The sequence below is a fragment of the Pristiophorus japonicus genome, chromosome 8 (genome assembly GCF_044704955.1).
Source record: "Pristiophorus japonicus isolate sPriJap1 chromosome 8, sPriJap1.hap1, whole genome shotgun sequence".
Lineage (NCBI taxonomy): Eukaryota > Metazoa > Chordata > Chondrichthyes > Pristiophoridae > Pristiophorus > Pristiophorus japonicus.
This window is the reverse complement of record NC_091984.1, coordinates 107,777,941-107,803,698: the sequence shown is the minus strand read 5'-3', so window position 1 is coordinate 107,803,698 and position 25,758 is coordinate 107,777,941. Positions and strand designations below refer to the sequence as shown.

The 25,758-nt window shown below is 44.5% G+C and overlaps 1 protein-coding gene across 2 annotated transcripts in view; it reads right to left on the bottom strand.

Moving 5' to 3' along the window:
• Positions 1 to 25,468, bottom strand: part of kif14 (kinesin family member 14) — a 167,089-nt gene extending 141,621 nt beyond the window's left edge. Inside the window, exons 1-2 of one of the 2 annotated variants that reach the window (XM_070887287.1) lie at positions 25,389 to 25,468; positions 856 to 2,091 (exon numbers count right to left, since the gene is read on the bottom strand). In XM_070887287.1, the coding sequence (XP_070743388.1) occupies positions 856 to 1,952 (1,097 nt within the window). In that variant the 5' untranslated portion in view covers positions 1,953 to 2,091; positions 25,389 to 25,468. Of the gene's footprint in view, positions 1 to 855; positions 2,092 to 18,140; positions 18,221 to 25,388 lie in introns of those variants that run through there. The other variant, XM_070887288.1, reaches the window with a different exon arrangement.
• Positions 25,469 to 25,758: the final 290 nt, after the last annotated feature.

The following is a 25,758-nucleotide window of genomic DNA, read 5'->3' as shown; positions in this document are numbered from 1 at the left end:
AAGGTAAAGGATTTGATTTTTGCCCAAAATATGTTAATTTAAAACTGTGTTTTAGGTGTTTATTTTATTTAGGGTAACAGGGCTGTACTGAAGTATTTGAGTTGTGTGAACTGAAAACTTAATCCACCCCGATCATTTCCCTTGACCTGATGCCAGTCTAAGGACTTAATTATTTTTTTTTAAAAAGGAAGAAACTCCTTACAAATCATGCTCCAAATCACTGTAGGATTAACAGTTATGGCCTATTGCTCTAAATTTGCAGCAATCACCACCAGTTGATTATCAAAATCACACATGTACACAATAAAATAGTCGATGTATTCTTAATACATTTTTCAAAGTTATTTAGATCTGCTGAAAAGGTCAGATTAAGAATCATATTTCCCATCCTTTGTTCTCGGCTTCAGTGCATCACTGAATTATTGCTCCTTTTATCCACACAAGTATATTACATTGTAGTTTCACTGCAACTGTAGCATTGGTGTGCAGCAGTTTCATTTTTCACCAGTACAAAGATGTTATAGTGTAAATCTGGAGTTAAAGCCTAACCTGCAGGGAGTTTTATTCCACTTCACTCCAGGCTCAGGTTGATCTTGGACTGGAGAGTTAAAGTACAGCACTAGCTTCAGTAGAAAAAAGGAAGCAACTTCACACCTGTGCTATAAACATCATGCAAATGCAGTCTTAAACCAATATGGGGGGGAAAAAAATAAGAATATTGCCTCAAAGATCTTCTAAGAATTGAGCCATTTGATGCAGAATTTCAAAACTGTGTACTTTCTGTGAACAGTTTGGACTCCTGAGAATCTGGATCAAACAATTCAATTTTCTAATGGAATTGTTTCATACACTTACCTATTGCTGAAAGGCCTGACTCGAACAGCCACAGTCACAGCACTGTCTTCTCCATTTAAACATTCATTCCCTGCACATGGGCTCTGCGTTGATATCTCTGCCTGTTTAAGAGTTCCTCTTGGTGGTTTTCGATCTCCATTATTCACCACTGAATTAGCTGAATATTTTAAGTTATTGATCCCAGAATCCATTGTTGGTTTCATGCTTTGGAAGTCTTTGGCCATTGTTTTAACAGAATAATTGGATGGGTTTTTGGTTTCCTGCTGATTACCAAGCTTCATTGTTGCGATTTTGATTCCATCAGTCGTTAAAGTCCTGGTTCTAATTAAATTATGTTCACTGGATACTTTAAAAGCCTTTTGCTGGTTATCATTTCCATCGGGTTTACTAGCCACCGTCCTTTTAACAGATGTCGCTGACGGTTTGCTTAGGGTCTCCACCTTGTTAACAGTTATTTCTGCAGTTGTCTGATAGGAAGAGGTTATTGAATTTTCCTGTATCTTGCCAATTGAAGCCTGCTTTGCAGTTGCAGAAAGATTGCTTCTGGTATCCATTACCTTTTGCATTAATGAAAGCTCTGCTGAAGATGCCAAACCTGTGGAATTGGTGCCTTTGGTTTGCAAAAGGTTATTATTTGGGCCCAGCATTGAGACAGTTTGTAATTTGCCTCGTGTATTTTCCTTCAAAATGCTACTTCCTCTTTCTGAGTTACCCACTTTCATACGACGCTGCAATGTAAGTCTTCTTTCTCCTTCACCGATATCGGCATCTATATTAGTATCTTCATGAGCACAAGGATTTCCTTTAACTACAGTTTTTCTTCTCTGGAGGGTTAACCTATTCTCAGATTTGGATGGCATAGGGGGTCCGAGAGTTCTTTTACTAGCTGACATTACATAAGTCTTATTAATCTCATTGCTTTTATCCAGGGACAATGTTGACTGTCCTTGTGTCGCATTGTCCTGCACTTGGGATGTAGGTTGTGGACCAAATCTCGCGTTTCCTTTCTTCAGACGGTTGACTGGGTTTTGCTGCACTGGACGTAGAACACCAATTACCATGGTTCGATCTCTGGAAGGTGTGGTGCAAATAGGCATTTTACTTAGCAGGATTTCGATGAAAGTCACCTAAAAGTAACTGTTCTGCTCCTAACTAACTAAAAGATCTAAAGCAGAACAGAAATATTCTCAGTAGCCAAGAACTTTTCTTTGATGTAGACATATTTACAAACTCTTGCTGAAATATACAAAAACATTATTACAATGTAGTTAGTCAAATATTTTCAATGTTTTCTGTAAGTTTATTCTTGAGGTTTCACTACAGCCGCGAGGGGTATTATATTACCACCCATATGCAATGTAAATACTTAGGTTCATTTATGTTTATTACAGTATACAGTCTGGGAACAAAGTGAATGATCCATATACATTTTATATTAGATTTATTTTTAAGTTTGTAACTATTTATACTACAATTTTGAGAAATAAATAAGCAAAACACTACGTGAAAGAAAGGATTATTGAGGTCCCTTTTTAAAACACAGATTTCACATTTTAACTTTTGGTATTTAATACTACATGACCCAAATATGGAGATGGTTTCAAACTCAACGATGAAGTCAAAAAGGTAATTAATTTTTCAGTTTTTTAATAAATTTAATATATAAGTATCAAAATTGAATGTAAAGCTGCTTTGTTTTATTTCTACTCCCCTCAAATTTTAGCCACACATCATCAAGACATGGTAAATCTGAACTAACTTTCATTCCTCAAAAAAAGTCAACTATTCTGGATTTTGTCTACAATCTCTATGGATGTGAATAATCTAACTGGGAAGTTGTAGTTTCCTAGAAAAGTAAGAGCTACTAAAGGAGATTGTTTCCAAATGTTTTTCGTAGGAGATGGGGAGGTATATATTTCAGTGCTCATGTTGGCCATTACATATAAAGTTCAGAGGGGAAGTGACAAAGATAAGAGGGGCAAAGAGAGAGTATGAGAATAGATTGGCAGCTAACATAAAAGGGAATTCAAAAATTTTCTATAGGCATATAAATAGTAACCGGGTAGCAAGAGGAGGGGTGAGGCCAATTAGGACCAAAAAGGAGATCTACGCATGGAGGCAGAGGGTGTGGGTGAGGTATTAAACTATTACTTTACATCTGTCTTCACCAAGGAAGAAGATGCTGCCGAAGTTACAATGAAATAGGAGCTGGCAGAGATACAGGATGAGATAAAAATTGAAAAGAGGTACTAGAAAGGCTGGCTGTACTTAAAGTGAATAAGTCACCAGGACCGGATGTGATGCATCCTAGGATGCGGAGGGAAGTTAAGGAAGAAAATCGCAGAGGAACTGGCCATAATTTTCCAATACCAGAGGACTTGAGAATTGCAAATGTTACATCCTTGTTCAAAAATGAGTGCAAGGATAAACCCAGAAACTATAGGCAAGTCAGTTTAACCACAGTAGTGGGGAAGCTTTTAGAAATGATAATCAGCGACTAAGTTAAGTCACTTGCACAAGTGTGGATTAATTAAGGAAAGCCAGCAGTTGATTGAGTTTATTGATGAGGTAACAGAGGGTTGATGTGGTGTACATGGACTTCCAAAAGGCATTTGGTAAAATGCCACATAATAGGCTTGCCAGCAAAGTTGAAGCCCATGGAATAAAAGGGACAGTGGTAGCATATATAAAAATTGGTTAAGTGACAGGAAATAGTAGTGGTGAACGGTTGTTTTTCAGACTGGAGGAAGGTATACAGTGGGGTTCCCCACGGGTCGGTAGTAGGACCACTGCTTTTCTTGATATATATTGAGGACTTAGACTTCAGTGTCGAGGGCACAATTTCAAAATTTGCAGATAACATAAAACTTGGAAGGAGAGTGATCAGTGAGGAGGATAGTGATAGACTTCAAGAGGAAATAGACAGGCTGGTGAAATGGGTAGACACGTGGCAGATGAAATTTAACGTAGAAAAGTGCAAAGTGATGCATTTTGGTCGGAAGAACGAGAGGCAAGATAAACTAAATGGTATAATCCTAAAAGTAGTCCAAGAACAGAGAGACCTGGGGGTATGTGCACAAATCATTGAAAGTGGCAGGGCAGGTTGAGAAAGCGGTTAAAAAAGCAAATGGGATCCTGGGCTTCATAGAGGCCTAGAGTACAAAAGCAAGGAAGTTATAATGAACCCTTATAAAACATTGGTCCGACCTCAACTGTAGTGTGTCCAATTCTGAGCACCGCAATTTGGGAAGGACGTGAAGGCATCAGAGAGGGTGTAAAAATGTACAAGAATGGATCCAAGGATGAGGGACTTCAGTTACATGGATAGGCTGGAGAAGCTGGGGTTATTCTCATTAGAGCAGAGAACGTTGAGAGGAGCGGTCCAGACAGAGTAGATGGAGAGAAACTGTTCCCATTGGCAGAAGGGTAAAGACCCAGAGGAAACAGATTTAAGATCATTGGCAGAAGAACCAAAGGTGCCATGAGGGAAAACTTTTTTATGCAGCGAGTGGTTAGGATCTGGAATGCACTGCCTGAAAGGGTGGTGGAAGCAGATTCAATTGTGGCTTTCAAAAGGGAATTGGATAAGTACCTGAAGGGAAAAAAATTGCAGAGCTACGGGGAAAGGACGGGGGAGTGGGACTAGCTGAAGTGCTCTTGCTGAGAGCCAGCACGGGCTTGATGAGCTGAATGGCCTCCTTATGTGCTGTTATGATTCTATTTTTTTTTTTAAATGTTGTAGGTGCAGTTGACACACCATACTGTATATTAAAAATTAACCAAATCATCTGCACTACCTCAAATAAAAGGTACATCTGTGTTTTCACATTACCACATAAAGGTTTAACAGGCCAAATTATTTCACAAGGGGTTTCCCATACCGTCTTTCTGGAGTCTATGCAGAAATAAAGCAACCGAAAGGATATGTAAATATAGCTAAAGGAGCAACTCCATTTCCCATGGAAATTAATGGTCATGTCACTTGAAGTATACTCGTGGTGGGATCACAAGCACACCGCAATTGCATTCAATGTACCAAGAACCTATTCTGCAATTATCAGGACATCAGCTATAATTAACCCGTGGGACGCAGTTTTAATGAGCTCTCAGCTGTCTTTAATTGGCGTCTCTCATGTCGTATCAAAAGAACAGCTGAGCTTCGGTACAGATTGGCACTGAGTTTTCCTTTCCCCCACCCACCTTTCCCAATCAGTATTTCATCTCCTCTCCCTTTCATTTAACTCTTCATTGTCAGTATTTCTCCTCCAAACTCCAAGCAAACATGATCAGAATATCCCTTTTCTTTCTCTGTATTATCAGTATTTCTCCTCTCTTCTGTCCACAGAACAGCTCAAGTCAAAACCATCAATTTTCAGTCCACAGTTTGGACTGTTCACATTAAAATAGGTCTGATCTGTTTTATAGCTTGTAGACAGAAGCTGGTCGGTAATAACCATTTAACACCACGAAACATAAATTTAAAATTTCAGATATAAACCTTTCCCGTCCTGGAAAGCAACTATATCCCCCAGCTTCTTCCCCCATGACCAACCATCTCCTGAAACCCATCTCCCCGGCCCCAAGTGTGAGCAGCTCATCGTCTTCTTGGTCGCTAGAATTGAGAAGTTTCATTCAGTTGGCTCTGTTACATACCCACCCCCACCCACCTCACCTTGCCCACCAAGCCAAGCCTCCCCCAAGGTTTCTCCCTGCTCTCACCTGAACACATGTCCTCCGAGCTCATCTTGTCCACAAACCCGACCTCCTGCTCCCTTGACCCCATTCCCACTAAACCAATCACCCAACTTCCCTTCTTGGCCCCCATGCAAGCTAACATTGTAAATCGTTCTTAGGTACTGTCCACCCCCTCTTCAAAACTGCCATCATCAACTCCCCTCTTCAAAAAAAAAATCTTACACCCCTTTGCAATGTTTCCTCTAAAAATAATTTGGGCTGCTTACGCGGCCCCTTTAACAGGCTGCGTGGCCCATTCAAAACCTGTGCACGAAGTTTTTGCATTTAAAAGCCAGTAAGCCTGCTGTGAGGGAGCTCCAGAGCGCTGTGCGGCCACGCAGCTTAAAGGAAACATTGCCCCTTTGTCCTTACAGACTACCCTCCAACTTCCCTTTTCTCTCCAAAGTCCAAGAACATGTCGTCACCTCCAAGGTTTGCATCCATCTTTGCTCAACTCCACGCTTGAATCTCACCAATCAGGTTTTGCACCCCACCACTGCACTGTAACAGTTAGAATCAAAGACACAAACAACATCCTGTGACTGTGGTGCACTATCACTCCTCATCCTTCAGAGCATTTCTGCAACCTTGACATGGTCAATCAGATCATCCTCCTCCATTGTCCAGCCGAGTGGGATTTCCCTTAGTTAGTTCCACTCTTACCTATTGTAATGTCTATAAGCTTGTAATGTTTGTAGCTCCACACTGTGGATGTGGACATATTGTGTATGCAACTACAGAGTTAATAAAAAACAGAACCAGGCATGTTCTGGAAGCTTCCGAGAGAGCTGCCTGCCATGTTAGAAGCTGTGTGTGCTGTGCTCTGTGAATATATCACATTTGGCAGCGAGATGGGATTTTTCGGATGATTTAAAAGCTTAAATTTTGTTGGTGAAGGATTCAGCCAGCTGACAGAGAGACTTTGGAAGCTTCGGTCTTTGGATAAAAGCTACAAAATCTGAGGTAAAATACAGCACATTGTGAACAGCTAGAAATTAAAAAATGGCAGCACCCGCAGGTGTAATGGGACATTTGGGTGAATATAGATATGACCTGGAAAGGTTTAAAGCGTGTGTGGATCGGCTACAAATGTATTTCACTGCAAATAACATAATTGAAGTTCCGGACAATGCAGTCCAGAATCAGGCAACATTGGAACGGAAGCGAGCTATCTTCTTATCGGAGGCGGGTCCGGCATTGTACAAAACCCTGGTAAATCTGCTTGTGCCTGCCGATCCAAAGGGCACAACGCTTAAAGAAATTTTAACGAAGCTGGAGCAGCATTATAACCGCAAACTGTTAAAAATTGCTCAAAGCTATCGTTTCAGGATTTGGAATCAAAAGGCTGATGAAGTATCAGTGATTACATCGTAGCATTAAAAAAGCTAAGTATTCACTGTAATTTTGGAAACTTTCAAAACCAAGCATTGCGGGACTGTTTTGTTTGTGGGGTGAAAAATGATGCCCTCAGAAGAAAGTTTTTGACGACGGATGACTTGACTTTTGAGATTGCTTGTCAGACAGCAAGGTCGATGGGCATGGCCGAACAATATTCCCAAGAATTTCATAATAATTACGGTCGTCAGTCAACAGAGGTAAATTGCCTGCAGGTTCAAAGTAAAAGGCGGTGGGGGCCGAAAGTCTCAGAAACTGGAAATTCTAACAGAGCGTCAAAGTCGTGCTATAGGTGCCTGGGACAACACATTTCTCAAAGTTGTCCATACGTGAAGGCAGAGTGTTTCTTCTGCAGAAAGACTGGGCATCTTACGAAAGACTGGGCATCTTGCGAAGACATGCCGACTGAAGGGTAAATCAGCGTTCAAACCTATGAGTCCAGCGTTCAAAGCTATGAGTAGAAATCCCAAGAGACTACATAGCATGGAAGAACAACTACAGGACGAGATGTTGTGAGAGTTACACGTCATCAGGAGCACGAGGTTAACGGACAGCGATTTGGAAAGTATCAAAATCCACATAGATGTTGAAGGATTCAAGATACCAATGGAAATCGACACGGGTGCATCCGTGAGTGTAGTACCGGAGTCACTATATCGCGACAAATTACATGATTTCCCATTGGAGAAATCCAAGATAGAGCTGCAAGGCTACTCGGGAGAGAAAATTCCTGTGGTAGGTCGTAGGACATTGGAACCGGTTCTGGGGGAGGTGGGACCAGTACAAACCGGACGGTCTGCACCTGGGCAGGACCAGAACCAATGTCCTAGGGGAAGTGTTTGCTAGTACTGTTGGGGAGGAGTTAAACTAATGTGCGGGGATGGGAACCTATGCAGGGAGACAGAGGGAAATAAAATGGAGTCAGAAGCAAAAGATGGAAAGGAGAATAGTAAAAGTGGAGGGCAGAGAAACCCAAGACAAAAAACAAAAAGGGCCACATTACAGCAAAATTCTAAAGGGGCAAAGTGTATTAAAAAGACAAGCCTGAAGGCTCTGTGCCTCAATGCGAGGAGTATTAAGAATATGGTGGATGAATTAACTGCACAGATAGCAGTTAACGGGTATGATTTAATTGGCATCACAGAGACATGGCTCCAGGGTGACCAAGGCTGGGAACTCAACATCCAAGGGTATTCAGCATTTAGGAAGGATAGACAGAAAGGAAGAGGAGGGGGTGGGTGGGTGGCGTTGCTGGTTAAAGAGGAAATTAATGCAATAGTAAGGAGGGACATTAGCCTGGATGATGTGGAATTGGTATGGGTGGAGCTGCGGAATTCCAAAGGGCAGAAAACGCGAGTGGGAGTTGTGTTTAGACCACCAAACAGGAGTAATGAGGTTGGGGACAGCATCAAACAAGAAATAAGGGATGTGTGCAATAATGGTACAGCAATTATCATGGGCGACTTTAATCTACATATTGATTGGGCTAACCAAACTGATAGCAATGCGGTGGAGGAAGATTTCCTGGAGTGTATTAGGGATGGTTTCCTAGATCAATATGTCGAGGAACCAACTAGAGAGCTGGCCATCCTAGACTGGATGATGTGTAATGAGAAGGGACTAATTAGCAATCTAGTTGTGCGAGGCCCCTTGGGAAAGAGTGACCATAATATGGTAGAATTCTTTATTAAGATGGAGAGTGACACAGTTAATGCGGAAACTAGGGTCCTGAACTTGAGGAAAAGTAACTTCGACGGTATAAGGCGTGAATTGGCTAGAATAGACTGGCAAAGGATACTTAAAGGGTTGACGGTGGATAAGCAATGGTAAACATTTAAAGATCACATGGATGAACTTCAGCAATTGTACATCCCTGTCTGGAGTAAGAATAAAACGGGGAAGATGGCTCAACCATGGCTAACAAGGGAAATTAAGGATAGTGTTAAAGCCAAGGAAGGGGCATATAATTTGGCTAGAAAAAGCAACAAACCTGAGGACTGGGACACATTTAGAATTCAACAGAGGAAGACTAAGGGTTTAATTAAGAGGGGGAAAATCGAGTACGAAAGGAAGCTTGCAGGGAACATAAAAACTGACTGCAAAAGCTTCTACAAATATGTGAAGAGAAAAAGATTAGTGAAGCCAAACATAGGTCCTTTGCAGTCAGATTCAGGTGAATTTGTAACAGGGAACAAAGAAATGGCAGACCAATTGAACAAATACTTCGGTTCTGTCTTCACGAAGGAAGACACAAATAACTTTCCGAATGTACTAGCGGACTGTAGGTCCAGTGAGAAGGAGGAACTAAAGAATATCCTTATCAGGTGGGAAATTGATGGGATTGAAGGCCGATAAATCCCCGGGGCCTGATAGTCTGCATCCCAGAGTACTTAAGGAAGTGGTCATAGAAATAGTGGATGCATTGGTGATCATTTTCCAACAGTCCATTGATTCTGGATCAGTTCCTATGGACTGGAGGGTAGCTAATGTAACACCACTTTTTAAAAAAAGGAGGGAGAGAAAACAGGTAATTATAGACCGGTTAGCCTGATATCAGTAGTGGGGAAAATGTTGGAATCATTCATTAAGGGTGAAATAGCAGCACATTTGGAAAGCAGTGACAGGATTGGTCCAAGTCAGCATGGATTTATGAAAGGGAAATCATGCTTGACGAATCTTTTGGAATTTTTTGAGGATGTAACTAGCAGAGTGGACAAGGGAGAACCAGTGGATGTGGTGTATTTGGACTTTCAAAAGGTCCCGCACAAGAGATGGGTGTGCAAAATCAAAGCACATGGTATGGGGGGTAATGTACTGACGTAGATAGAGAACTGGTTGGCAGACAGGAAGCAGAGAATCGGGATAAACGGGTCCTTTTCAGAATGGCAGGCAGTGACTAGTGGAGTGCCGCAGGGCTCAGTGCTGGGACCTCAGCTCTTTACAATATACAGTAACGATTTAGATGAAGGAATTGAGTGTAATATCTCCAAGTTTGCGGATGACACTAAACGAGGTGGCGGTGTGAGTTGCAAGGAGGATGCTAAGAGGCTGCAGGGTGACTTGGACAGGTGAGTGGGCAGATGCAGTATAATGTGGATAAATGTGAGGTTATCCATTATGGGGGCAAAAACACAAAGGCAGAATATTATCTGGATGGCGGCAGATTAGGAAAAGGGGAGGTGCTACGAGACCTGGGTGTCATGATTCATCAGTCACTGAAAGTGGGCATGCAGGTACAGCAGGCGGTGAAGGCGGCAAATGGTATGTTGGCCTTCATAGCTAGGGGATTTGAGTATAGGAGCAGGGAGGTCTTACTGCAGTTGTACAGGGCCTTAGTGAGGCCTCACCTGGAATATTGTGTTCAGTTTTGGTCTCCTAATCTGAGGAAGGACGTTCTTGCTATTGAGGGAGTGCAGCGAAGGTTCACCAGACTGATTCCAGGGACGGCTGGGCTGTCATATGAGGAGAGACTGGATCAACTGGGCCTTTATTCACTGGAGTTTAGAAGGATGAGAGGGGATCTCATAGAAACATATAAGATTCTGACGGGACTTGACAGATTAGATGCGGGAAGAATGTTCCCGATGTTGGGGAAGTCCAGAACCAGGGGACATAGTCTTAGGATAAGGGGTAGGCCATTTAGGACTGAGATGAGGTGAAACTTCTTCACTCAGAGAGTTGTTAACCTGTGGAGTTCCCTGCTGCAGAGAGTTGTTGATGCCAGTTCATTGGATATATTCAAGAGGGAGTTAGATATGACTCTTACAGCTAAGGGAATCAAGGGGTACGGAGAGAAAGCAGGAAAGGGGTACTGAGGGAATGATCAGCCATGATCTTATTGAATGGCGGTGCAGGCTCGAAGTGCCGAATGGCCTACTCCTGCACCTATTTTCTATGTTTCTATACCGGTGAAATATAAGGATCAATTTCAGAACTTGCCTCTAATAGTAGTGAAAGGAGACAAACCTGCCTTACTAGGAAGAAATTGGTTGAGATAATTGAAGCTGGATTGGAGTGAGATTTTCCGTGTGGAAGCGAGATTTTCATCAACGGATCAGGTTATCAAGAAGTTGCCGAAGGTGTTCTGCGAAACGGGCATAGAAACATAGAAAATAGGTGCAGGAGTAGGCCATTTGGCCCTTCCAGCCTGCACCGCCATTCAATGAGTTCATGGCTGAACATGCAACTTCAGTACCCCATTCCTGCTTTCTCGCCATACCCCTTGATCCCCCTAGAAGTAAGGACTTCATCTAACTCCTTTTTGAATATATTTAGTGAATTGGCCTCAACAACTTTCTGTGGTAGAGAATTCCACAGGTTCACCACTCTCTGGGTGAAAAAGTTTCTCCTCATCTCGGTCCTAAATGGCTTACCCCTTATCCTTAGACTGTGTTCCCTGGTTCTGGACTTTCCCAACATTGGGAACATTCTTCCTGCATCTAACCTGTCGAACCCTGTCAGAATTTTAAACGTTTCTATGAGGTCCCCTCTCATTCTTCTGAACTCCAGTGAATACAAGCCCAGTTGATCCAGTCTTTCTTGATAGGTCAGTCCCGCCATCCCGGGAATCAGTCCGGTGAACCTTCGCTGCACTCCCTCAATAGCAAGAATGTCCGTCCTCAGGTTAGGAGACCAAAACTGTACACAATACGCCAGGTGTGGCCCCACCAAGGCCCTGTACAACTGTAGCAACACCTCCCTGCCCCTGTACTTAAATCCCCTGGCTATGAAGGCCAACATGCCATTTGCTTTCTTAACCGCCTGATGTACCTGCATGCCAACCTTCAATGACTGATGTACCATGACACCCAGGTCTCGTTGCACCTGCCCTTTTCCGAATCTGTCACCATTCAGATAATAGTCTGTCTCTCTGTTTTTACCACCAAAGTGGATAACCTTACATTTATCCACATTATACTTCATCTGCCATGCATTTGCCCACTCACCTAACCTATCCAAGTCACTCTGCAGCCTCATAGCTTCCTCCTCGCAGCTCACACTGCCACCCAACTTCGTGTCATCCGCAAATTTGGAGATACTACATTTAATCCCCTCGTCTAAATCATTAATGTACAGTGTAAACAGCTGGGGCCCCAGCACAGAAACTTGCGGTACCCCACTAGTCACTGCCTGCCATTCTGAAAAGTCCCCATTTACTCCTACACTTGGCTTCCTGTCTGACAACCAGTTCTCAATCCATGTCAGCACACTACCCCCAATCCCATATGCTTTAACTTTGCACATTAATCTCTTGTGTGGGACCTTGTCAAAAGCCTTCTGAAAGTCCAAATATACCACATCAACTGGTTCTCCCTTGTCCACTCTACTGGAAACATCCTCAAAAAATTCCAGAAGATTTGTCAAGCATGATTTCCCTTTCACAAATCCATGCTGACTTGGACCTATCATGTCACCTCTTTCCAAATGCACTGCTATGACATCCTTAATAATTGATTCCATCATTTTACCCACTACCGATGTCAGGCTGACCGGCCTATAATTCCCTGTTTTCTCTCTCCATCCAATTTTTTTTTTTTTTTTTTTTTTTTTTTTAAAAAAGTGGGGTTATATTGGCTACCCTCCACTCCATAGGAACTGATCCAGAGTCAATGGAATGTTGGAAAATGACTGTCAATGCATCCACTATTTCCAAGGCCACCTCCTTAAGTACTCTGGGATGCAGTCCATCAGGCCCTGGGGATTTATCGGCCTTCAATTCCATCAATTTCCCCACTAATAAGGATTTCCCTCAGTTCCTCCTCCTTACTAGACCCTCTGACCCCTTTTTTCTCAGGAAGGTTGTTTGTGTCCTCCTTAGTGAATACCGAACCAAAGTACTTGTTCAATTGGTCCGCCATTTCTTTGTTCCCCGTTATGACTTCCCCTGATTCTGACTGCAGGGGACCTACGTTTGTCTTTACTAACCTTTTTCTCTTTACTAACCTTTTTCTCTTTACATATCTATGGAAACTTTTGCAATCCGTCTTAATGATCCCTGCAAGCTTCTTCTCGTACTCCATTTTCCCTGCCCTAATCAAACCCTTTGTCCTCCTCTGCTGAGTTCTAAATTTCTCCCAGTCCCCGGGTTCGCTGCTATTTCTGGCCAATTTGTATGCCACTTCCTTGGCTTTAATACTATCCCCGATTTCCCTTGATAGCCACGGTTGAGCCACCTTCCCTTTTTTATTTTTACGCCAGACAGGAATGTACAATTGTTGTAGTTCATCCATGCGGTCTCTAAATGTCTGCCATTGCCCATCCACAGTCAACCCCTTAAGTATCATTCGCCAATCTATCCTAGCCAATTCACGCCTCATACCTTCAAAGTTACCCTTCTTTAAGTTCTGGACCATGGTCTCTGAATTAACTGTTTCATTCTCCATCCTAATGCAGAATTCCACCATATTATGGTCACTCTTCCCCAAAGGGCCTCGCACAACGAGATTGCCCCCCTAGTTGGTTCCTTGACATATTGGTCTCGAAAACCATATCCCTTATGCACTCCAGGAAATCCTCCTCCACCGTATTGCTTCCAGTTTGGTTAGCCCAATCTATGTGCATATTAAAGTCACCCATTATAACTGCTGCACCTTTATTGCATGCACCCCTAATTTCCTGTTTGATGCCCTCCCCAACATCACTACTACTGTTTGGAGGTCTGTACACAACTCCCACTAACGTTTTTTGCCCTTTGGTGTTCTGCAGCTCTACCCATATAGATTCCACATCATCCAAGCTAATGTCCTTCCTAACTATTGCATTAATCTCCTCCTTAACCAGCAATGCTACCCCACCTCCTTTTCTTCTAACCTTCCTGAATGTTGAATACCCCCGGATGTTAAGTTCCCAGTCCTGATCATCCTGGAGCCACATCTCTGTAATCCCAATCACATCATATTTGTTAACATCTATTTGCACAGTTAATTCATCCACCTTATTACGGATACTCCTTGCATTAAGACACAAAACCTTCAGGCTTGTTTTTTTAACACCCTTCGTCCTTTTTGTTCTTTGCCTTGGGTTTCTCTGCCCTCCACTTTTCCTCATCTCCTTTGTCTTTTGCTTTTGTCTCCTTTTTGTTTCCCTCTGTCTCCCTGAATTGGTTCCCATCCCCCATATTAGTTTAACTCCTCCCCAACAGCACTAGCAAACACTCCCCCTCGGACATTGGTTCCGGTCCTGCCCAGGTGCAGACCGTCCGGTTTGTACTGGTCCCGCCTCCCCCAGAACCGGTTCCAATGCCCCAGGAATTTGAATCCCTCCCTGCTGCACCACTGCTCAAGCCAAGTATTCATCTGCGCTATCCTGCGATTCCTACTCTGACTAGCATGTGGCACTGGTAGCAATCCCGAGATTACTACTTTTGAGGTCCTACTTTTTAATTTAGCTCCTAGCTCCTTAAATTCGTTTCGTAGGACCTCATCCCTTTTTTTAAACCTATGTCGTTGGTACCAATGTGCACCACGACAACTGGCTGTTCTCCCTCCCTTTTTAGAATGTCCTGCACCCGCTCCGAGACATCCTTGACCCTTGCACCAGGGAGGCAACATACCATCCTGGAGTCTCGGTTGCGGCTGCAGAAACGCCTATCTATTCCCCTTACAATTGAATCCCCTATCACTATCGCTCTCCCATTCTTTTTCCTGCCCTCCTGTGCAACAGAGACAGCCACGGTGCCATGAACTTGGCTGCTGCTGCCCTCCCCTGATGAGTCATCCCCCCCAACAGTACCCAAAGCAGTGTATCTGTTTTGCAGGGGGATGACCACAAGGGGACCCCTGCACTACCTTCCTTGCACTGCTCTTCCTGCTGGTCTTCCATTCCCTATCTGGCTGTGGACCCTTTCCCTGCGGTACGACCAACTCGCTACACGTGCTACTCACGTCATTCTCATCGGGCAGTCCGATCCAAGGCTTCAAGCTGAGTGTCAGGGCACAGAAGGACGCTAGATCGGTTCACTACAAGCCACGTTCCGTACCATATGCACTCAAGGAGAAAGTTGAGCAAGAGCTCAAAAGACTAGAGACTGAGAACATTATTTGTCAGATAAATCGATGTAATTGGGCTACACCCATTGTTGTTGTACCCAAGTCTGATGGTAAGGTAAGCTTGTGTGGTGATTATGTCACCGTAAACCAGGTTCCAGAGGGTAATGTCCCCAATACATTGCCGAATATAGAAGATTTGTTCACAACACTGACAGGTGGTCAGATCTTCTCAAAACTGGATCTTACGAATGTCTACTTACAGCTTGAACTAGATGAGGAGTCCAAGTCATGTTCGACTATATATACTCATCTAGGCCTGTATCAATTTAATAGGCTACCGTTTGGAGTGTCTTCTGCCCCTGCCATATTCCAAGGGCTAATGAACCAGATTTTGCAAGGTATTGAAGGGGTAGTATGTTATTTGGATGACATATTAATTTCAGCACCAAATAGGCAAATTCATAACAAGATATTGAATGAAGTCCTCAAATGGCTCGAGAAGCACAGAGTACGAGTGTCTGCTCATAAGTGTGAGTTATTTAAAAACTCAGTGGAGTACTTAGGGTACAGAGTAGACAAAGATGGGTTACATCCAACCATGGAAAAATTGGATGCAATTAGAAATGCACCCACACCCAGGAATGTCACTGAACTTCATTCATTTTTGGGTCTTTTGAACTATTATGGGAAGTTCCTACCAAATTTGGCTACAGTATTACATCCACTGAATGAACTCTTGAAAAAAAAAAACAGGTCCATTGGAAGTGGTCAAAAGAATGCAATACAGCATTCAAGGAGTGTAAAAGCAAATTAGTTGAGAGCACCACGTTAGTTCATTATGACATATCTAAGGAGATTAAGCTAGCATGTGATGCCTCTCCGTATGGAGTTAGGGCAGTGATCTCTCATGTATCACGTAGTGGGGAGGAGACACCAATTGCTTTTGCTTCATTCACTCTCCGTGCCAGTGAGCGTAATTATGCGCAAATTGAAAGGGAAGCTTTGGCATTAATTTTTGGAGTCAAGAAGTTTCACAAATGCTTGTATGGTCGCAAGTTTACCATCGTACGGACCATAAGCCCCTAACAGCAATCCTCCATCCAAAGTCCCCAGTTCCAATATTAGCTGCAGCCCGAATGCAGAGATGGGCTTTGATTTTGTCAGCAGATACATATGATATTGAATACAGACGATCAGCTGATCACAGTAATGCTGGTGCAATGTCTAGATTGCCTTCCCCATCACTAGTTACACCTGATAGGGAAGAAGTGTTTTATTTTTCATACACTGATGAACGTGACCCAGTGATGTCAAAGGTGTATGAGTATATTGCAAATGGATGGCTAAACCAGGTAACAGACAAAGATATTCATCCATTCTTCATTCATAGGAATGAATTATCAGTCGATAAAGATTGTATCATGTGGGGTGCAAGAGTGGTTATACCAAATAAATTTAGGTCCAAATTATTGAGACCTCCATGACCAGCACCTGGGAATGTGCTTGACCAAGAGTTTTGCACGCAGTTATTTATGGTGGCCAGGTCTTGATAAAGATATAGAGTACATCGTGAGTCAGTGTACGACATGTCAATCAGTGAGCAAGCAACCACCATCAGTACCATTGCAGCCATGGAAATGGCCTCCCAGGATGTGGAAAAGGCTACATATTGATTTTGACGAATTAGAAGGATAACAATTGTTCATTGTGATTGATAGCTATTCGAAGTGGGTTGAGGTGTTCCCAATGTGGAAAATAACAAGTAAAACATTGGACATTTTACGAAGACTATTTTCTTCATTTGGCCTCCCTGAGGAAATTGTTTCGCATAATGGACCACAATTTCGTTCAGAAGAATTTGCACAATTCACGAGCAAAAATGGTGTGAAACATACCAAGGTTCCATCATACCATCCTGCCTCGAATGGTGCAGCAGAGCACACTGTAAAATGTGCCTTCATAAAACAAATGTTAGATCCAAATCCAATGAAACGACAGTTGACATTGGATCACAAATTGGCTAATTTTTTGATCACGTATCGTAATACTCCTCATACAACTACTGGTAGAAGACCAGCAGAGTTGTTTCTCAAACGACAGCCACGAACCAGATTCTCGTTGTTAAAACCAAATTTGGCACAATCCGTAGAAGTGACACAATTAAGACAAAAAGAGAATCATGATAGAGGTAGAGTAAAAGAGAGAAGTGTGAAATTAAACCAGAAGGTGAGAGTGAAGAACTATCACCATAAATGGTTAAAGTGGTTACTAGGAAGAGTGGTGAAGATATGTGGTCCTCGCACATATTTGGTAAAGATGTTTGATAATGGACAGGTTAGGTTTGTTCATATTTTACCTTCAGACATGTATGGAGTTGAAGGTGGGAATGATTCAATTATTTCTGACTCATCAGATAGTTTTGATATACCAGTAACAAATCCTCAATCCAATGTACCGGAAACAAATCCAGGAGAGAATCAGAATGAACATCTGAGTCCGAGTCAGGAAAACAAAGAGCCTGAAGTTAGAGAGTGTGAGTTCAAATGAAAATCAAGGAAATTCCATGTAGAAAATCGTTCCTCAGGATGAGCCTCGAATGAGTTTAGATTGGACATCATGTTTGGAAGGTTCTGTTCGAGAGCGAAGGTATTCTCTTCGAAACAGAAAACCAGTGGCAAAGTTAAATTTGTAAATATGGAACAAAAATAAGTCTATGAGCCCAAGTTTCCACATGATTTGCGCCTGATTTTTAGGAGCAACTAGTGGAGAACGGACTATCTTAGAAATCGCAATTCTCCACATTTTTTTTTCTGCAGTTCTAGTGAGGTAGAACAGTTCTACTTTAGAACAGAATTTTTTCTTCAAAAAGGGGGCGTGTCCGGCCACTGACGCCTGATTTCAAAGTTTCCAGTGAAAACGTACTCCAAACTAAAGTAGAATGGAGCAAGTGAAGATTTTTGTCGAACTGAAAAAACCTGTTCTACACATTAAAAAAATCAGGCGCAGGTTACAAATTAGGCGTCCAGAACGAGGTGGTGGGGGGGCGAGGGGAAGTCATTAAATTCTACAATCAATCCTTATTTATACTTCTACAAATATTATACAAATAAATCCAACCTGAATAAACAGTTATAAGCAAAGAAAAGATTAAATAAACCATCTTCCTACCTGTGTGAAAGTGCTTCAGCCATCGTTTGAAGGAAACCGCCGTTTGTTGCCGCGCAGGGGAGGGAGAGGAAGGAGACAGCGGCTTGTTGCCGCGCAGGGGAGGGAGGGGAAGGAGACAGCGGCTTGTTGCCGTGCAGGGAGGGGAGGGAGGGGAAGGAGACAGCGGCTTGTTGCCACGCAGGGAAGGGAGGGGAAGGAGACAGCGGCTTGTTGCCGCGCAGGGGAGGGAGGGGAAGGAGACAGCGGCTTGTTGCCGCGCAGGGGAGGGAGGGGAAGGAGACAGCGGCTTGTTGCCGCGCAGGGGAGGGAGGGGAAGGAGACAGCGGCTTGTTGCCGCGCAGGGGAGGGAGGGGAAGGAGACAGCGGCTTGTTGCCGCGCAGGGGAGGGAGGGGAAGGAGACAGCGGCTTGTTGCCGCGCAGGGGAGGGAGGGGAAGGAGACAGCGGCTTGTTGCCGCGCAGGGGAGGGAGGGGAAGGAGACAGCGGCTTGTTGCCGCGCAGGGGAGGGAGGGGAAGGAGACAGCGGCTTGTTGCCGCGCAGGGGAGGGAGGGGAAGGAGACAGCGGCTTGTTGCCGCGCAGGGGAGGGAGGGGATGGAGACAGCGGCTTGTTGCCGCGCAGGGGAGGGAGGGGAAGGAGACAGCGGCTTGTTGCCGCGCAGGGGAGGGAGGGGAAGGAGACAGCGGCTTGTTGCCGCGCAGGGGAGGGAGGGGAAGGAGACAGCGGCTTGTTGCCGCGCAGGGGAGGGAGGGGAAGGAGACAGCCGTTTGTTGCCGTGGAGGGGAGGGAGGGGAAGGAGACAGTGAGAAGGGAAGCCTCAGTGCTGATGGCAATGTGGTTTTATTAAAAAATGTTCAAAAATTAAACAGCTGCAAAGAACTATAAAAATGGCCGAGTGCCAATGTTTTTTTCACACTGAGCATGCGCGAACGCTCCAACGCGCACGCGCAGCGTTGCCGGCAGGAAAAAAAACTAATTTAAATAGTACCCGCCCCCTCCCACTTACAAAATCGGCGCGAGTGTAGGCTCCGCCCCCCCTGGGCGCCGCGCCAAACAGACAAGGAGCTGCAGAGCGCTCGAGAATAGCGTGTTTTTTTTTCTGGCGCTGTTTTAGGCGCGAAAAACGGCGCCCAGCTCGGAGGGGCGCCCGTTTTTTATCCTGTGGAAACTTGGGCCCTATATCCTGTGTTATGTATAAAAATGAAAGTTATGTATGATGTTTGTTCTAATAACTTCTTCATTAAGGAGGGAGTAATGTCTGTAAGCTTGTAATATTTGTAGCTCCACACTGTGGATGTGGTCGTATTGTGGACTGCAACTACAGAGTTAATAATAAACTGAACCAGACATGTTCCGGAAGCTTCCAAGAGAGCTGCCTGCCATGTTAGAAGCTGGGTGTATTGTGCTCTGTGAATATATCACACCTATCCAATCGTAGCCATAGTATCTCCAGCAATGACTTCTTTTCCTACCACTTTACTATTGCTTCTGTACTCCCCAAGGACCCATCCTCAGTCTGTCCCAATTCCTTACCTACATGCTACTCCTTGGTAACATCCAAAATCATGTCGTCAGATTCCACACACAGACTGATAACTTCCAGCTCTGCCTCTCCACCACCTCTCTCAACCCCCCACTGTCTGTGTTGTTGGACTGCTTGCTCAACATCCAGTCACAGAAGAACTGCAAGTTGCTCCAATTAATCACTGGAAGAACCAAATTCTCCATACCCTTGCCATCGATTCCATCCCACAACCTCTCTCACGTTGAACCAGACTGTTCACAACCTCGGCATCATATTTTAACACCGAGCTAAGTCTCGGATACCATAGCCTCTTCACAAAAAAAAAACTGCTTACTTCCACCTCCAATGACACCCACTTCTACCCATCTGCCATCAAAAACATTCATCCATGCTTTGGTCACCTTTACACTCAACTATTCCAATCCTCTCCTGGTCGGTCTCCCATTCTCCACCTTCCATAAACCTCAGCACATACCAAGCTGTTACCTGTATCCCATCCCACATCATATTGTGCTCACCCATCAGCCTGTACTCACTGACCTTCATTGGTCCCCGACACCTCAAATTTAAAATTCTCATCCTGGTGTTGAAATCCTTTCATGGTCTCAACCCATCCTATCTCTGCAATATCCTCCAGCTCTACAACCCACCAAGAACTCAGCGCTCCTCCAACTCTGGTCTCTTGTGCAACCCCACTCCCTTCGCCCCCGAGATGGGGATCGGACAGAAAGTGATTCCAACATGATGATTAGAATTTTAAACAAGGTGTTTGGAGGGAGGAGGGGGGAGGGGGTGGAATCAGGAGCAAATCAGTGAGGACAGGAGTGATTGGTGAGCTAAATATGGTGTGGGACAAGAGAGGCAAGAGAGTTTGAGGAGCTGAAGTACAGTCTGTGGATGCTTGAACAAAGATAATACTGACTCTCCAAGGTGCAAAATCCATCTCCCTGACAGGAGAAAGGGGGAAAGTAACCCACCGGGCGCTAAGACCAAGCAAACAGCTAGTTCCCCATCACAGTAACACACCCCCCACCACCCCCATCGCAGTAACACAAACACACCACCTCCCCAACCACCCCCATTGCAGTAACACCCCCCTCCCCAACCACTCCCATCGCAGTAACACCCCCCTCCCCAACCACCCCCATCGCAGTAACAACCCCCTCCCACCACCCCCTTACAGTAACACCCCTCCCACTCCCACCACCCCGTTACAGTAATACCCCTCCCACTCCCACCACCTCCATTACAGTAACACCCCTCCCACGCCCACACCCCATTACAGTAACATCCCTCACACTACCACCATTACAGTAACACCCCTCCCACCACCCCATTACACTAACACCCCATCCACCAGCCCCATTACATTAACACCCCTCCCACTACCCCATTTGAAAAGAAGGACCTCAAAAGCAGTAATCTCAGGATTGCTACCAGTGCCACGAGCTAGTCAGATAGCCCAGATGAATACGTGGCTTGAGCAGTGGTGCAGCAGGGAGGGATTCAAATTCCTGAGGCATTGGAACCAGTTCTGGGGGAGGTGGGACCAGTACAAACCAGACGGTCTGCACCTAGGCAGGACCGGAACCAATGTCCTAGGGGGAGTGTTTGCCAGTGCTGTTGGGGAAGAGTTAAACTAATATGGCAAGGGGATGGGAACCAATGCAGGTAGACAGAGGGAAACAAAATGGAGACAGAAGCAAAAGACAGAAAGGAGATGAGTAAAAGTGGAGGGCAGAGAAACCCAAGGCAAAAAACAAAAAGGGCCACTGTACAGCAAAATTCTAAAGGGTCAAAGTGTAATAAAAAGGCGAGCCTGAAAGCTCGGTGCCTCAATGCGAGGAGTATTCGGAACCCAGGAGAGGGCTCTGAGATAGTTAGAGTGGGTGAGAGCTCAGATGAACAGGACCCCAAGAAAGAATGCAAAAGGCAGGAGACAACAGAGCAAAGTAGCACTGGGATAAGTGTAAACCACAAGGTGATAGGAAGGGACAATATGTATGAATATAAAAGGGGCTGCAGGAGGGGTCAAATCTAAAAATCATGGTTTAAAAACTAGTATTAAAACACTCTACCTAAACGCACGCAGCATTCGAAATAAAGTAAATGAGTTGCCGGCACAAATCATTACAAATGGGTATGATTTGGTAGCCATTACAGAAACGTGGTTGCAGGCTGGCCGAGACTGAGAATTACACATACAGGGGTATCTGACGATTCATAAGGATAGACAAGAAGGGAAAGGAGGTGGGGTAGCTCTGTTAATAAAGGATGATATCAGGGCAGTTGTAAGAGATGATATTAGCTCTAATGAACAAAATGTTGAATCATTGTGGGTGGAGATTAGATATATTAAGGGGAAAGAGTCACTGGTGGGCGTAGTTTATAGGCCCCCAAATAATAACTTCACGGTGGGGCGGACAATAATCAAGGGAATAATGGAGGCATGTGAAAAAGGAACGGCAGTAATCATGGGGGATTTTAACCGACATATCGATTGGTCAAATCAAATCGCACGGGGTAGCCTGGAGGAGGAATTCATAGAATGCATACGGGATTGTTTCTTAGAACAATATGTTACAGAACCTACAAGGGAGCAAGCTATCTTAGATCTGGTCCTGTGTAATGAGACAGGAATAATAAACGATCTCCAAGTAAAAGATCCTCTCTGAATGAGTGATCACAGTATGGTTGAATTTGTAATTCAGATTGAGGGTGAGGAAGTAGTGTCTCAAACGAGCGTACTATGCTTAAACAAAGGGGACTACAGTGGGATGAGGGCAGAGTTGGCTAAAGTAGACTGGGAACACAGACTAAACAGTGGCACAATTGAGGCACAGTGGAGGACTTTTAAGGAGCTCTTTCATAGTGCTCAACAAAAATATATTCAAGTGAAAAAGAAGGGCGGTAAGAGAAGGGATAACCAGCCGTGGATAATCAAGGAAATAGAGAGTATCAAATTAAAAACCAATGCGTATAAGATGGCCAAGGTTAGTGAGAAAATAGAAGATTGGGAAAATTTTAAACGACAGCAAAGAATGACTAAGAAAGCAATAAAGAAAGGAAAGATAGATTACAAAAGTAAACTTGCACAAAACATTAAAACAGATAGTAAAAGCTTTTACCAATATATAAAACGGAAAAGAGTGACTAAAGTAAATGTTGGTCCGTTAGAAGATGAGAAGGGGGATTTAATAATGGAAAAGGTGTAAATGGCTGAGACCTTAAACAATTATTTTGCTTCGGTCTTCACAGTGGAAGACACAAAAACCATGCCAAAAATTGCTGGTCACGGGAATGTGGGAAGGGAGGACCTTGAGATAATCACTATCACTAGCGGGGTAGTGAGGGACAGGCTAATGGGACTCAAGGTAGACAAGTCCCCTGGTCCGGATGAAATGCATCCCAGGGTATTAAAAGAGATGGCGGAAGTTATAGCAGATGCATTAGTTATCATCTGCCAAAATTCTCTTGACTCTGGGGAGGTACCAGTGGATTGGAAAGCAGCTAATGTAACTCCTCTGTTTAAAAAGGGGGGGCAGACAAAAGGCAGGTAACTATAGGCCAGTTAGTTTAACATCTGTAGTGGGGAAAATGCTTGAAGCTATCATTAAGGAAGAAATAGCGGGACATCTAGATAGGAATAGTGCAATCAAGCAGACGCAACATGGATTCATGAAGGGGAAATCATGTTTAACTAATTTACTGGAATTCTTTGAGGATATAACGAGCATGGTGGATAGAGGTGTACCGATGGATGCGGTGTATTTAGATTTCCAAAAGACATTCGATAAGGTGCCACACAAAAGGTTACTGCAGAAGATAAAGGTACGTGGAGTCAGAGGAAATGTATTAGCATGGATCGAGAATTAGCTGGCTAACAGAAAGCAGAGAGTCGGAATAAATGGGTCCTTTTCGGGTTGGAAATCGGTGGTTAGCGGTGTGCCACAGGAATCGGTGCTGGGACCACAACTGTTTACAATATACATAGATGACCTGGAAGAGGGGACAGAGTGTAGTGTAACAAAATTTGCAAGATGACACAAAGATTAGTGGGAAAGCAGGTTGTGTAGAGGACACAGAGGCTGAAAAGAGATTTAGATAGGTTAAGCGAATGGGCAAAGGTTTGGCAGATGGAATACAATGTCGGAAAATGTGAGGTCATCCACCTTGAAAAAAAAAAACAGTAAAAGGGAATATTATTTGAATGGGGAGAAATTGCAACATGCTGCGGTGCAGAGGGACCTGGGGGTCCTTGTGCATGAAACTCTTTTTGGGAGTAAACAAAAAACATTAAACTGTGCCCCCCCCGATCTGGGGGAAACACCAACCATTTACAAGGCTTTTTTTTTTCCTTTTCCTTTTTTTTTCCCCCAAGTGCCCCCTATAAAAGGGGAGGGGGACACTAAAAGCACCGGCAATTAAAACAAATTAACTTAAAAACATAAAATCAAATTAAAATTTGGTTGCCGGGCGTGATGATGCACTCCAGTCCCTCCGGTGCCCACCTCTCGCGGAAGGCCGCGAGCGTACCGGTGGACACCGCGTGCTCCATCTCCAAGGACACCCTGGACCGGATGTATGCGCGGAAGAGAGGCAGGCAGTCTGGCTGAACGACCCCCTTGACCGCCCGCTGCCTGGACCGGCTGATGGCCCCCCAAAAAGTTAGTTTGCAGGTGCAGCAGGTAATCAGGAAGGCAAATGGAATGTTGGCCTTCATTGCAAGAGGGATGGAGTACAAAAGCAGGGAGGTCCTGCTGCAACTGTACAGGGTATTGGTGAGGCCGCATCTGGAGTACTGCGTGCAGTTTTGGTCACCTTACTTCAGGATGGATATACTAGCCTTGGATGGGGTACAGAGACGATTCATTAGGTTGATTCCGGAGATGAGGGGGTTACCTTATGATGATAGATGGAGTAGACTGGGTCTTTACTCGTTGGAGTTCAGAAGGATGAGGGGTGATCTTATAGAAACATTTAAAATAATGAAAGGGATAGACAAGATAGAGGCAGAGAGGTTGTTTCCACTGGTCGGGGAGACTAGAACTAGGGGGCACAGCCTCAAAATACGGGGGAGACAATTTAAAACCAAGTTGAGAAGGAATTTCTTCTCCCAGAGGGTTGTGAATCTGTGGAATTCTCTGCCCAAGGAAGCAGTTGAGGCTAGCTCATTGAATGTATTCAAATCACAGATAAATAGATTTTTAACCAATAAGGGAATTAAGGGCTATGGGGAGCAGGCGGTTAAGTGGAGCTGAGTCCACAGCCAGATCAGCCATGATCTTGTTGAATGGCGGAGCAGGCTCGAGGGGCTAGATGGCCTACTCCTGTTCCTAATTCTTATGTTCATTACAGTAACACCCCTCCCATTCACACCACCCCTCCCCATTACACTCACAGCCGCACGCCAGCTTTAACCGTTAGTGTGTTTCGAAGAAATCTAAAATTGCCCTTTTTGTTTAAAATCAAGTGAACGGGGACAGGAAATGTAAAAGATATCACCGCATCATAACACTGGGAGAAGAAGCGGCCTTTAGAGACAGGGTGACACTAACCGAAACTCGGGTAAGAAGGAAGAAAAAGAAAACATAAACAAAGGCGAGAACGGCTGGGGGGGGGGGGGGGCGGGGGGTGGTCTGAAGCAAACGGCCAAGCAGCCCGGAGCCCACGCACCGCCCGGGGGTGGGGGGGGGGGGAAACCACCCCCCTCGCTCACTCACAGTTCACTCGATCGCTCCGACCGCCCGCCTCGCTGGTTCGAATCTCCCAGACCCAGCCTTATTGGCTCATTGGTTCATCCCGCTCCGATGACGCGCCGCATCTCGCGGACACGCTGCCTACCACAGTTGGCGGACTGTCCCAAGCAGATTGCTGTCGGCAACTCCCCGCCCCTCTCCGGCGCAGACGTGCAAAGTGTGTTTTTATCCTGCAGACTCATCTCTGAAAGGAAATGCCTTTTCGATTCGAGTTTTTGCACATTATGACCAGGAAGTGTGGGAAGTAGGTGGGCAAACAAAGTCCAGAAGTATTTCAGAAATTGAAAAGTAGTTGTGAAAATACAGTAAGTACAACAAATTAAAATGACACAAA